A 14483-nucleotide genomic window follows, 5' to 3' on the forward strand; every position below is an offset into this window, starting at 1 on the left:
GACAATTAATTAAGGTTTTTAGTTGAGATGAAAAAAAGTTAATGGCACGAGAGGGATTCGAACCCACGACCTTCGGCTAGATACGCCGCTGCTCTACCACCTGACCTATCGTGACCTCGATCCACTCGGACATCAACTCCCCATCTCAATCCCACCTTATGAGTTTTCCCTCCTTTTGCCATTTTTCTCTAGTTCTAATTAATTGTAAAGTATTAATTGGTCAAACGGACCACGAAATTAGTGAAAATAATGAATAATTTTAAAATAATTATATAATGTTTATGTTTAAAACTTTCTTCTAAAATTATGATGCAACCTTTTTTTAATCCTGACATAATGACACCTGTATTTTAACTTATTGATACCGAGTTACTCACACAAAAAATTAACCTGATTCTGTTGGTGTATTTGTTTTTTAATAATATTGCATCAAAACATAAATTATTTGATATTTTTATTTAAACACTATGTATGCGAGGTAATAAACCTGTAGTTTGTTGATTTCCTGTCTTTTTGGACTGTTTATATTCGCTGGTTTAGTGAACTGAAGATGACAAAAAGCCCATACACGTCTAGTAGACAAAAACTATCTTTCTTAAACTACCTAACTACAAAACTACATTCAAAGTAAATTAAGTTTCAATTTACATATTTGAATTTGAGACACTTGCACCAAGAAATGCAAAACTACCGGCTTAGATTTGTCGAGGTTGGCAGCTTCAATTTTCTACAACAATCTTCTATTTTTACATTCATTTGTAAACCTACATGATTTTTGGCAAAAACAAGAACCGTCAGCTTATAACGATGATTCAATGTTAGAGTTCCAACCCAAACACTACCTTATGAACAGAGGCTGTCAATAAAGAGGGAGAAAAGGGCAGGGCTTAAAATATTATACTGCCTAACCCCAAAACTGACATGGAAATAATCCTAACCTCCACCTATAACCTTAACGGCCTTAGTGAAATCTCTGAATAAATTTCTAATTAAATTAATTATTTTTAAAGCACTTAAGTTTTTAAGAGAAAACTGGGACTCAAGGATGTGTGAGGTGCTGACAAAGGATTAAGAAAGGATTTAAAATGCGAAATTAGTTGTTATTTGTAGTTATTTTATTGCTGTCTACAAAATACTTCCCCCACGAAGGGTCTTTATTAAATTCCATAACTGTTTTGAATTAAAAGGCTTTGTTAAATTTGCCACCGATGGTTAATAAATAATTTTCGGATTCTGTATAAATGAATTTAAATTTTTCTTTTGTCTAAGAGCCTGTCTAAAGATGGATACATGCCATTTATGTCATTTCCTTGTAACCTTCTACATAAAGTAAAAACTAAAATAAAGCAACAAGTGATACTTTAACAGCCTAAAAAAGATTTTCAGCGGGAAAAGGTTCAGAAAGCAAGCTTTTTTTTTAATAACAATTGAGATTTTATTGGTATAAAGGCAGAAGTTATCAAGAATGCTTGATAGATATATTACAATACAAATTTAATCACAAACAACAATTGAAAAAATAAAACAACAAAATTATGAAGACGAAAAAAATGGCTTCTATTCATTTTAATATAACAATTTATTTTCCAATTAATAAGTAATTATTTCACAATTTGATTTTGAGTAAAATTTGATACATTAAAAGAATCAACTATATAAATTAAAAATCTTCACACTTAATTAAATATAAGAAACATTGCATAATTAATTCCAATTCTGATGATTATATAAACAAAGACTATAGCTTTTATTTTGAGTACAATTTTTTCTCTCTCAAAATGTTTTTCGTTGTCCAATTGAAACAACTGCAATTTAATTTATTATCTACAATGTACAGGGGTGTTACAATTTGTTTTCTGAAATGTATGTATATTAAAAAAATCAATGGAACTTAGCCTTGGCAATTTAAACTACACTACACATAACATCAAAAATACCAGAAAAAAACACATAGGACCAGAAAAAAAATTAACCGATTTGGATCCTAACAAAAGAAATTAAGGCATATAGGATTGTTTCATATTATGAACCATTGCCATTAGGGTGCGATGAAAGAAATAGTACACATTTACAAAATCCTGATTTCTACTGAAAAAAAAAAATGTTTTATAACCGAATTAAGAATATATACAAAATTTGTAATAAATTAAAATGTAGAAAACAAACTCACTTACATAAATACAGTAATAAAATGAAATAAATACAAAATTAAAATGCAATTAAGTAAAAGTATTGAGTCAACAGCAATTGTACTCAAGTCTGAAAGCTACTCATTAAAATATAATTATATTAGTGAAGAAAAAATTGTTATCTCACCCATACGCCCTTTAAAATCATTGAAAATACAAATAATGTGGGTAATTAATTTTTTTTTAATCTGTTGTTTCGAATTTATACCAAGCATATTTTATTTTTAACAAGCATTTTATACTTGAGTACAATGCTCCATTAACTGTAGTCAATCTACATATTTTTTTAATGTTATGCACATCTGCCTTATCTTAAAATAGAAAAAAAGCGAATATTTACAAGACAAATAGTACCCACCTGAATAATCACTAAAGAAAATCAATTTTTCTTGTGGGTACTACTTGCTAGAAACCAGTTCTCTTCACCTATGAACTAATTACAAATTTAAATCTAGATTCCCACAGAGTTGTAATAACAAGTTCATTGCGTACTGTTAAATGTAAAAATATTTTTTATTATTTTTCCTTTTTTTTACAGAAAACATCAAAACTAAATTAACATAAAACCAAATCAATCAAAGTAAACAGCAAACTAATTCCATATGCAAAACTTTGACAAATTCATACACAATTGCTCATCAAAAACAAACCGTTTTGAAGAGTTGACTTAGAATTATTAGAGGCCAATCATCAACAGTGACCGAATTACAAACCATCCAATAGAAAGTAAAAGTGGCAGTCCGAGGCCTCAGAAACCTAAATTATTTGTCCATATCTTCCTGAGTACTATGTTTGCAGTGCATAACTAAATTAAAATTAGAATTGTAGTCACGTTTGTTTATATATATATCCATAAGTCATATATAAATATATATCAATATATATATATTCAAACGCGTATAAACGCATTCATTCATTCTTTCACTTTGCAATCATTCGCCGACGAATTTAGAACTCTAATTAGCATAAGTTATTCCCTGCACAACCATATACACCTCAATGTTTTAACCAATGAATATGATCAAAAGGAAATATGGGTAAAAAATTTGTTTACTAATATAAGTAGGCTGTTCCATCTTACCAATATAAAAAAATTCACATCTCTCTTCTCTGATCTGAAAAACAAACAAAAATTATTAGGCAATGGGAAAAAATGAAAGACAGATAACTAAAACTTACGCAATTAGTATGACATTGTGTTTCTTTAAATTTAACTTTTTTTTAATGTTGTTTTATGCAAATGTTACAGCTTTTCAGTAAAACTGGGAACATCGACAGATTTTAAAACTTCTTTAAAAAGAATCAACTTATTAAATTATTCATTTTTGTATGTAATCTAAGTATACATTACCCTCTATAAATACATTGTAATTTTTTCTTAAATAACTGCAATAAAGTTCAAAATTCTAGTACTTATCTAAACGTTTAACCACTTAAATAAAAAAAATTAAGGACAACTGCATTATGAAAATTGAGCAATATTCACGACTGACAACCTGAAGAAAAAAAAAATCATTCAGAAGTTCAAATTTCGAATCAATACTAGAAGAATAAAACATTGTTGTAATGAAATTTTGGGTACTTCACGTGGGTAAAAGGTTTTCAATATGTTTCTTTTATTTTCAATCTTTATTTTATCATTATCATATTATTTATGGTCGACAATACTTAGTTTATAGTAAGTTATGTACATTCTTTGAAAATAATTATTTTTGACATTTTTTAATTTATTTTAATAAAAGTTCACAATTTATGTTTAAGATTGGACAAGATTTACCATTTGTTCCTATTGATATGAAATTTCCCTATATACACTCCTCTTGACTTTTCCGGACACACCTAGCCACTTTACGTTTGAAATCTAGATAATTTTCTCGCCACTCTTTCTGCAAAATAAAGACAAAAATACAATTAATTGATCCATTTTTATTATTATTTTCATTATTATAATAAATAACTTTGTATTTTATTAAATTTACTAATTTCGTGGTCCACTTGACCAATTAATACATTACAATTAATTAAGGTTTTTAGTCGAGATGAAAAAAAGTTAATGGCACCAACAGGATTCGAACCCACGATCTTCGGCTAGATACGGTCACTCGGAAATTAGAAAATATATTTGTGTATGGCGTATCTAGCCAAAGATCGTGGGTTCGAATCCCGCTCGTGCCATTAACCTTTTTTCATCTCAACTAAAAACCTTAATTAATTATAATGTATTAATTGGTCAAGCGGACCACGAAATAAGTAAATTTAATGATTAAAATGAAGTACACTTCACTAAAGCTCTCCATGGCCATTTCATTTGTCGTCGAGAATCCAATCCGATTACACGACATTTGAAAAATGGCAAAAAGGAGGGAAAACTCATAAGGTGGGGTTGAGATAGGAAGTTGATGTCCGAGTGGATCGAGGTCACAATAGCTCAAGTGGTAGAGCAGCGGCGTATCTAGCTGAAGATCGTGGGCTCGAATCCCGCTCGTGCCATTAACTTTTTTTCATCTCGACTAAAAACCTTAATTAATTGTTTATATTTTATCCAAGCTACGCAACTCCATAACAAAGAATCTGTGTAAGAAGAAACCTTCTTTTAGTTCCAGCACTGTTGTTTTCTTCAAACACCAATAACTTGCCTGCTCATTGATACTCTACAATATAATGATCATTTCTTAAAGTGGAAATTGATCAATAAGAGAAGAAAACAGAAAGCGATAAGCCAGGAGGGGCAGGGACATCAAGAGCAGGCGCGCCCCCACAGCAAACCGGACACCAAAAGACCAGGCAAGAACCAGACACCCAGATCAGCTCCTCTCCACACAAGACCTTGGTGGTTAAGACAGTGGCAGACTTCTCAGAGGGCTGCGCATGGTGTGCCAGCATCCGCAGCCCTCCCACGTTCTGGGGGTCAAACTGAACCCAGGAGGCCAGCCCACGTGCCCAGCCTCACCCACACCCCGATGCTATCCCCTTTAGGTAGTGTTGGGAAAACATTATTAAAATAATTATTAAGAAAGGAGTAGTTGATCCCAAAGTCAGCCCAGAATAAACAGTTGTACAACACAGAAGCAGGTAAAATTCATTTAAGCACTGCTTGCTATATGAATTTTATCTCGAGCAAAGAGCAGCGGATGCCTCGAGATTTATTTGGAATTTACGATGATATGTTACAGTGGGTTCAGACCTTTTTGTAATTAACAAGCATTTTATACTTGAGTACAATGCTCCATTAACGGTAGTCAATCTACATATTTTTTTAATGTTATGCACATCTGCCTTATCTTAAAATAGAAAAAAAGCGAATATTTACAAGACAAATAGTACCCACCTGAATAATCACTAAAGAAAATCAATTTTTCTTGTGGGTACTACTTGCTAGAAACCAGTTCTCTTCACCTATGAACTAATTACAAATTTAAATCTAGATTCCACAAAGTTGTAATAACAATTTCATTGCATACTGTTAAATATTAAAAAAAAAATTTTTTTTTAACAGAAAGAAAACATCAAAACTTCAGACCTTTTTGTAATTAAGAGATGAATCAAGAACTACCTTTGTTGTGGCATGCCTAACGAGCTTAAAATTGACAACTTACTGGCATTGGAGAATGAAGACAAATTAACTGAGCTATCAAATTTAAGGTACATTGCACAACAGTAGAACGAAGAATCCTATCTCTAGATTACGTTGAGAAACTTGTGGAACCAAGGAATTGTCCATCAGGAACAAGGAAGACCCTTCACACAACTGTGTGCAAAAAGAATGAAATACCGCCACTGACATCAAGGAAGAGTTGGATTGATGTCATAAGGTCCTATTGTCAGTTCAGTGGGATATTCGAAAAGAAATTTAGTGACTGTTGCCACTCAAACCCTTTCGGCAGAAGTATGCAGTGGCCTAGCCTGGACAGTGTGAAGGAAAAACATCCATCCCTAGTGAATAGACATAACGTCGTGTTTCACCAAGACATCAGGCCTCACACACTGCTGCACTCACTCCAAGTAAAATCACGGAGTTAGGTGGTAATGCCTCACCCTCCATTCTCCAGACCTTGCCCCTACCAAACCACCTGAAGGAACCTTTTTTTCACAAACCGCTCGTTCACTGTAGCCATAAAAATTCAAATATCGACCTATAGATGACACCATCAGACATAGTCTAAAAGAACCTTTTTACATAAAAAAGTCAATTTATCAAATTTTGTCAGTTAAAACATTTTTTAAAGGAAGGCCTTCAATTGTTAAAGCTCGGCTGGGATGTGCTACCCCATCCATCATAATTCACTTGACATTGCCCCTTCATATTTTCGCTTATTATATGTTCTGCAAAACTCAATGAAAAAAAATCTTTATTTTGCTTGAAGACTGCAGAAAACACATCAAAGAGTTCACCACTCAAAAACTTGAGACATTCTGGAAGGATAGAATTACAAAATTATATGGAGAATGGCAACAAGTAGTGGAACAAAATGTTTCATACATTGTTAATTAAATATGTCTATAAGTATCTAAAATTTTCATTTTATTTACTAATTCACTAATTTCGTGGTCCGCTTGACCAATTAATATATTACAATTAATTAAGGTTTTTAGTCGAGATAAAAAAGTCAATGGCACGAGCGGGATTCGAACCCACGAGAATCCAATCCGATTACACGACATTTGAAAAATGGCGAAAAGGAGGGAAAATTCTAAAGGTGCGGTTGAGATGGGAAGTTGGTGTCCGAGTGGATCGAGGTCACGATAGCTCAAGTGGTAGAGCAGTGGCGTATCTAGCCGAAGATCGTGGGTTCGAATCCCGCTCATGCCATTGACTTTTTTATCTCGACTACAAACCTTAATTAATGGTAATTTTATTTATCATTGAAAAACGCTACAGACTTATTTTACAACCTGATATGTAAGTAACATTGTGTAATATTTCTTTATGAAATGCTTATAGCACACAATTAATTTTTTATTCAAGCATTTTTTTGTATACAATCAGGCATGATTAGCCAACATTTTATTTATTTAAAACCAAAAGTTTGAATAATCAGAAATTATCCTGTGTTTACTTACCGCAGCGTCAACGTTTGCTGGACTTTCATCATTCGGATCAGCAAGCATAGATATAACAGATATTAGAATAGTTTCAACAGTATGCACTGGTAACCATCGTTCTGATGCCTGTTCATACCCCCACTTATCGTCACCAGGTTCATGGAGAATTGAAATGCAAACATCGCCATTCCTTTCGACTGTGAATTACAAAAAGAATAATGTTAACTAAGTTAAGTTAATGTTAACGCGTTGATAATAAAACTTTGAATTTACTCACTATTAGGGTGCCATATTTCGGTTACAAATTTCATTCGTGGTGGTCTTAGTGGATATTCTTTGGGGAAGAGAAGGTGTGCTTTGAAAAAGCCTCCTTCACTGAAAATTTCGAAGTATTAAATTATTTTTCTTTATACAAGATAAAACTATTGAATGAGACACATGGTACATATTTCAATGGACAAACAGAAAGTAATACTCACTACAATGTTTCTGGAGGTCCAATAATAAGCACTTCCCATCTATATATATCATCATCATCAATAAGGCCAGCCGAGAATCCTTCCACTGGATTCTTATTGAGTTCTGAAATATAATTAATTATAAATTATTTAACATAGTAGTTTTTTCTGTCATAATTTCCATTACAAGTATTTTCAGAACAAACATCATTCAAAGTTATTATCGTCAATGCTGTTTATATTGACCAATTCTGTTGTAAAATTTAAATAAGTAGAAGATATTACAACAGTGACATACTGACAAGAACCACTCTACAGTCACACTTTGAGCCTGCATTTAAAATATATTAGGAAAGTACTGAATCGCACAGCTAACAAACTGACACAGTTTTTGGCCGACATAATAATAAATAAAGGCACAACAGCTGTCAGAGTTAGGTAGGCTGTATGGTGTAGGAGTAAGTAGAGAGGAACTGAAGTCCTCTAATACCACTGACCTGATTAAAAAGTGGGAAGCAAGCAAAAGGAAAGACCTGGTAACCCGCGCGAGAAACAGCTTACATCACAAATTGTGGATTTTGACTTAGGGCGAAACTACATGGAGTGCTCTAATACGACAGCCTATGAGGTGTCTCTGGTCTTGAGGGCGAGGGGTGAATTGCTTCAGCTGAACTGCGAACCATGGAGACAGAACCGTGCCATCATTTGCTCCTTAAGTAACCTCAACGTCCCAGAGGACACTCCACTTCATGGGAGTGTGCCCCGTTCTGAGAGAGTTCCGCCAAAGGTACTTTGGGAAACTGAAGCTGGATGAAGAAGTTATTGCAATCCTTAACAGAAGGGATAACTAGATGATGCTTGTGGTGTACCTCACTCACGCCCTTCGGCACCGAAAATACCTGATTGACCACTTCAATTTTTAAAATCAAATGTCATTCTCAAGTTACAAAAACAGGTATATAAATTTATAAAGCAACTCGACAGACGGCTAAGGCCATTGTCAATAGCTTTTCAAAATGTAAATTTAATGTATATACTTTTGCGTAAATAAAGCTTTCATTCATTCATACTGACAAGACGTGATAGGTCATACAAAAGTAACTCATGGGCACCTTCTAGCCGGAGTGACCTGGTAGGTGCCCATTAAGCAAGAATAAAATAACAATTGATCATATTTTCAATTTTAGAAGGCTTAACATTTATAGGCAATATTTTGATATATCATCGGACCTGTAGTATTGGGACATAGCAGTGGGCACAGATCGCTGGTTCAGGTGCCTCAGGGGTATTTTTAAATGTATGTAGTGAATTTTACCAGACTTCTATGTGTGTAGTGATGTATTGTGTGTTTTGTGTCTATTCTGTAGTTGACAATCAAGTACAAATTTTAGCAAGCATTTTATGATATCGACTTAGTTTCCATACAAAAAGAGAGAGTCAGTAACGGATCGAAACATCCAAATTGCTGCAGGTGGAAAAATATGAGTGAAAGACCACAAAAATTACATATATTGCACTCACTCAAAACTATTTGTTCTTTTTTTTTTTTTTTTTTTTTTTTTTTTTTTAATTGAGGAAAACTAATAATCGAGTGAGAATAATAATTAAAAAGGATGTGAGTGAACAATGCATAAATAAAACAAAAAGCATATGCAAAAATATATTTATCATGGATTGTCATGATGTTATGTAACTACTTTGATGTAACTATTGTCCGAAACATAATCAACTTTCACATACCGGGCAAAACAGGAGGAAGAATGAGTCCAGAAATATGAATTGGATTACTTCATATAAGTTTAATGACTACAAGGCCCTTTTGTTGTTACAAAATTAAAAAATAACAACCTTCGAGCAATGATCTTAACATGAATGGACTGTGAAAAATTGCTAGGTGGTGGCTGTTGAAAATTTGTGAGCAGAATTAATGAACCAACCACTCTTATTTGTACAGTCAGTTTTCAGAAAACAATATTTCAATATTTCATTATCTTGAGTATCTATATTGGCAATTTGTATGACCTAATGAAAACATGAATTGAAAATCCTAATAATTGTATGACTTTAAATCCAAATTTGTGCTATGGGGTCCGAGCTGTTTGCTAAATATTATGAATTGAAAAAAAGAAAAAAAAATTAAAAGGGAAAAGATGACATAATGGCAGAATTCATTTGCTGACAGAAAAGGTTGTTGACCAAAGACAATCGAACAAAATTAAGACTGTTCATACGATGACTTTTGTGAGGTAAATTTGTACGAAGGAAATGAGTAAAAAGTAATTCCTGTCATAAAGGAGGGCTGGACATTCATCTATGCTGAAATGCATCTGACAGACAAACCCAGAGAGTATAAGCAGGACCGAGATAGTCATAAAACATTGTTGTTAAGAACCAAAAATTATATTCTTTTATATACTAATAAATCATAATTGTGGTCGCATTACCTATAATTCGAGAGTGCAGACAAAATGAAGTGTTTCAAATGATGACTAGTTAATTTACTGACACTTTCTACAGAAGAAATTTGAAAAAAGAAAATCCTATCATACAGGAGACGACCAGAGACTGAGTCATTGTTCATATGTCGATTTTTGTTAGTTAATTTCGTAGAGAGGAAATGTGTAAAAAGTAAGAATTTCAACTATCCACTGAATGTCACGGATGAAGGTCAGAACCACATTGCCATACTTTTTTTTTTAATTTATTCTCAATTAAAATTCTATGGCCTATGCCGAGATTCAGACCAATCACTAGTGAGGCAAAAACAGAGGAAATGTATACAAATTTATATTTTATTTTTATGTGAATTGTAGGTGTACAAGAGTTCAAAATTCTGTGTTGTTATAACAAAAATTTAACTATTTTGTGTCAAAACAGTAATAAAGGTCATATCACAAGCTAAAATATTGGATTGGACTGTCACGTTTCGTCACTGATTCAAAAGGGACCAACCCGGTTAGGATAGGCAGCCCAAGAAGATCAGTAGGGTTTATAAATCTTTTTTTTTTTTTTTAACTAATATTTGTTTATTTAATGTAGCAATAGAAAAAGACAAAGAAAATGTATAAAAAGAAAGTAATTCCTGTCCTACATGACAGCTTAACATTCAACTATCCGTTGAACCAACGAGTGGTCAGAATCAGTTTGCTAGACTGTTTTTAAATTATTTTCCTAAGTACATCAAAAATGTTACGAATTTAAATTTTACTTTGATTTTTAAGTGAATCATAGGTGTATAAGAGTTCAAAGAGAATGGTTATGCAAGTTAGCTGGCAAAAATACTGGAAGGATGAAATAAAAACAATGTTGATATAAAAAAAAACTATTTTATGTCAATGAAGTTACAAACTTCATATCACGAGTGAAAATATTTGTTAAATCATGAAATTTTCTCCAGAGGTCTGTGGGCTGAATAACCTGCAATTTGAACTTTTCCGATCATCTTGGTCTGCCTATCTTCGGTTGGTGGGGTCAGTCACGTTTCGTAATTTCACCATCGTCAGGATTTCATAAGAGACTTGACACACCTGACAAATCGTCCTAGATGGCAAATAAGTCAATTGGAAAGGTCGGACAAAATTAAAACTTTATTCATACGATGACTTTACAGAGCAAAATTTGTATTGAGAAAAAGTGAAAAAGAATGTAATTCCTGGCCTTCAGGTCAGCTTAAAATCCAACGTCTGTTGAGTGACACGGTTCACTTTGCCATACTGTTTTCAAATTACTTTCCTAAGCCTATGCCGGGATTCAGATTGAAATCGCTTGTGTCGGAAATACAGAAGAAATGTGTACGAATTTATATTTTACTTTGGTTTTTATGTGAATCGTAGGTGTACAAGAGTTCAAAGAGAATGGTTATGTGAATTAGTTGCCAAAAATACTGGACTGACATCAGTCAATGAAGAAAAAACAACTATATGTTGATATAACATGAATTTAACAATTTCATGTCAAAACAGTAACAAAAATCATATCACAAGCTAAAATATTTGTTAAATGATGAGATTTTTCCCCAGTGGTATGCATGGTTAATGACCTTAAATTTGAACTTCACCAAACATCTTGGTCTACCTATCCTCGCTGGGTTGGACTGTCACGTTTCGTCATTAATTCAAAAGAGATTTGAAAAGTTTGACAGACCAACCGGTAAGGATAGGCTGGTCAACAAGATCAGTAGAGTTTATAAAACATTTGTGGGTTTTTTTTTAAACTAATATTTCATTTTATTCATTTTAATAGTGTGGAAAATACAGAAGAAATGTGTACGGATTTAAATTTTACTTTGATTTTTAAGTGAATCGTAGGTACATAAGAGTTCAAAGAGAATGGTTATGCAAGTTAGCTGCCAAAAATACTGGAAGGACATACGTCAATGATTAAATAGAAACAATATTGATATAAAAAAATAATAACTATTTCATGTCAATAAAGTTATAAACTTCATATCACGAGCGAAAATATTTGTTAAATCATGAAATTTTTTCCACTGGTCTTTTGGGTGAATATCCTGCAATTTGAACTTTTCCGATCAACTTGGTCTATCTTCGGTTGGTGAGATCTGTCACGTTTCGTAATTTCACCATCGTCAGTGTTTCATAAGAGAGTTGACACACCTGACAAATCCATCTAGATGACAAATAAGTTAATTGGAGAGGTCAATAACTTTAGGTATTAAAATTCGTTCTGAGGAAAAGAAATTAATTCCTGTCTTTCAGGACGTCTTAACATCCAACTGTTCGTTGGGTCGGATGAACAGTGAGAACCACTTCGTCATACCGTTTTCAAATTACTTTCCGAAGCCGATGCTGGGATTCAGACCAAAATCGCTAGTGAGGAGGAATTTTACTTTAATTTTTATATGAATCATAGTTGTACAAAAGTTCAAAGAGAATGGTTAGGTGAATCAGCTGCCAAAAATGTTTCATGGGTATCAATACGATGAAATAACAACTTAAATTTTTAAATGTTTAGCTTCATCTTACAAGCTTAAAAGTTACAAATAAAACAAAGCATACAGTCATTGAGAATAACCTAATAATGTACTTTGTAATGAAGCAATATTTTGTAATTTTGAACCCATGGCAAACAACTAGTTTGTAAAGTGGAAACACTGGTTTAATCTTTTTTTATTTTTAAGTAGACATTTACTCTACTGATATAAAAAGTGTTTGTACAAATTGTTTGATCATATTCACGTAGTGAAACCAGGAATAAACCTGTCAATTTAATTCAAATTAAACGATTACGCATTCAATTCCGATAAAAATGAGAAAATTCGTTTTCTTCGAAACGTGTTAAGAGAAATTTTTAACCACACCACTGGTAGGTTGTTTTTTTTTTTTATGAAGGTAATAAAACTATTACTTCTTTCGGGCTATGGTTTTACGGCTAGGGCATTGGTGAGCTTAAAAACTTTCGACCTGAAAGTTATAACGCGTAACCATTTCCATCAAGTCAATAAACTGACGAGTACATGGAACACCGAATATTCTAAGTAAATGATGACTAATGGGCGGTGGAGTGGGAAGGTCTTTTTAAAAATCGTTTTTTAATCTTAATGAGGTAAAAAAACATATTAATGGAAGAATTATAATTTATAATAATTAACGGAAAATAAATAATGGTGCGTTGAGCGTCGATGCGGGATTTAGGTTTTTCCGGATGTGTTGAAATAACATGCGGATTTAGGGTCGGTGACGAAGACGGACGAGGTCCGGTAAAAGGCCTAGGACGGAAAAAAGGGCCGAGGAAAAGGGCTACAGGACGGAATACAGCGAGTTAAAATCAAAGAGACGGGGAAAAAATGGGGGGCGGCGATGCCCGAAGGACGATGCTTCTGCCGATCCCGGACGGATCGAATAAGACGAATAAAATCTGTCCGGGATCTGGGGAAAAAAGCACGTCTGCCACCAGACGCCGAGGGTTGTAAAAATAAAAATAAACTGTCGATACCTGCTAATTGCTTCCTTAGTAGTAGAGCAGACTGTGGCTCTGACATTTAATAAAGTCGGTTAACCAACTGGCGGATATAATTAAACGAAATGACTCGTGGGCCTGTTTTCAAATGGCCAAACACTGGCTTCTTTTACTTCGGATCCGCCGACTGTCCGACTGTCCACGTTTGTTGGGTTAGAGTCGGAAACTCGGAGGCGAACAAATAAAACTAAAACTGGCCGAAGTGTGCAAAATAGCACGAGAGTCGAGAGCAATCCGGCCAACCCAACCGAAACCGTCCCGTCGCCGTCGGCTTTCATCGTTTATCCGGCCAACGTCGCATTTCCACGTCCGACCCTTTTCGACACCTTTTCACATTTACGACGTTGGATATTTTAACGATTATTTTACAATTATTTTATCGCCTCTTAACTTTTCTACGTTAAATCGTGGAAAGTCTCTCAGCCTGGGTTGGCCGCCAAAATTCAAACTCTCCGCAAACACCGGCTTGCGATCTTCAACTGTCTCCATTCCATTTCTTCTCTTTGCATTTATTCATTTATTTAACGTGATGTATACCAATATAAACAGTGCTTTCTCCCTAATTCGAAAATTCCAGTACACCGAATTAGAAGAAAATTCAAGCAGTATGGATTTTAAAAGAAAGAAAGAATCAGTATTTGGGGAGGAATGGAGAGAGTGAAGTGTGAGTGAGAGGGTGAGTGTGAAGGAGAGAGTGAGTGATTGAGTGAGTGAGAGAGAGAGTGATAAAGAGTGAATGAGTGAGTAAGTGAGTGATTGAGCGAATAAATGAATTAGTGAGGGGGTGAGTAAGTCTGTGAGAAAAAGGGGGAGA

General features: G+C 33.7%; 1 protein-coding gene across 1 annotated transcript; it reads right to left on the reverse strand.

Moving 5' to 3' along the window:
* Positions 1–3781: 3781 nt before the first annotated feature.
* LOC106672258 (ubiquitin-conjugating enzyme E2 G1) lies at positions 3782–13944 on the reverse strand. The gene is made up of 5 exons (XM_014403554.2): positions 13646–13944; positions 7712–7814; positions 7510–7607; positions 7251–7429; positions 3782–4075 (listed from the first exon to the last, which is right to left on the reverse strand). The coding sequence occupies exons 1-5, from the start codon at positions 13689–13691 to the stop codon at positions 3995–3997; spliced, it is 507 nt and encodes a 168-aa protein (XP_014259040.1). The 5' UTR covers positions 13692–13944; the 3' UTR covers positions 3782–3994.
* Positions 13945–14483: the final 539 nt, after the last annotated feature.

Source organism: Cimex lectularius, unplaced genomic scaffold (genome assembly GCF_000648675.2).
Source record: "Cimex lectularius strain Harlan isolate CLEC.00 unplaced genomic scaffold, Clec_2.1 scaffold159, whole genome shotgun sequence".
Lineage (NCBI taxonomy): Eukaryota > Metazoa > Arthropoda > Insecta > Hemiptera > Cimicidae > Cimex > Cimex lectularius.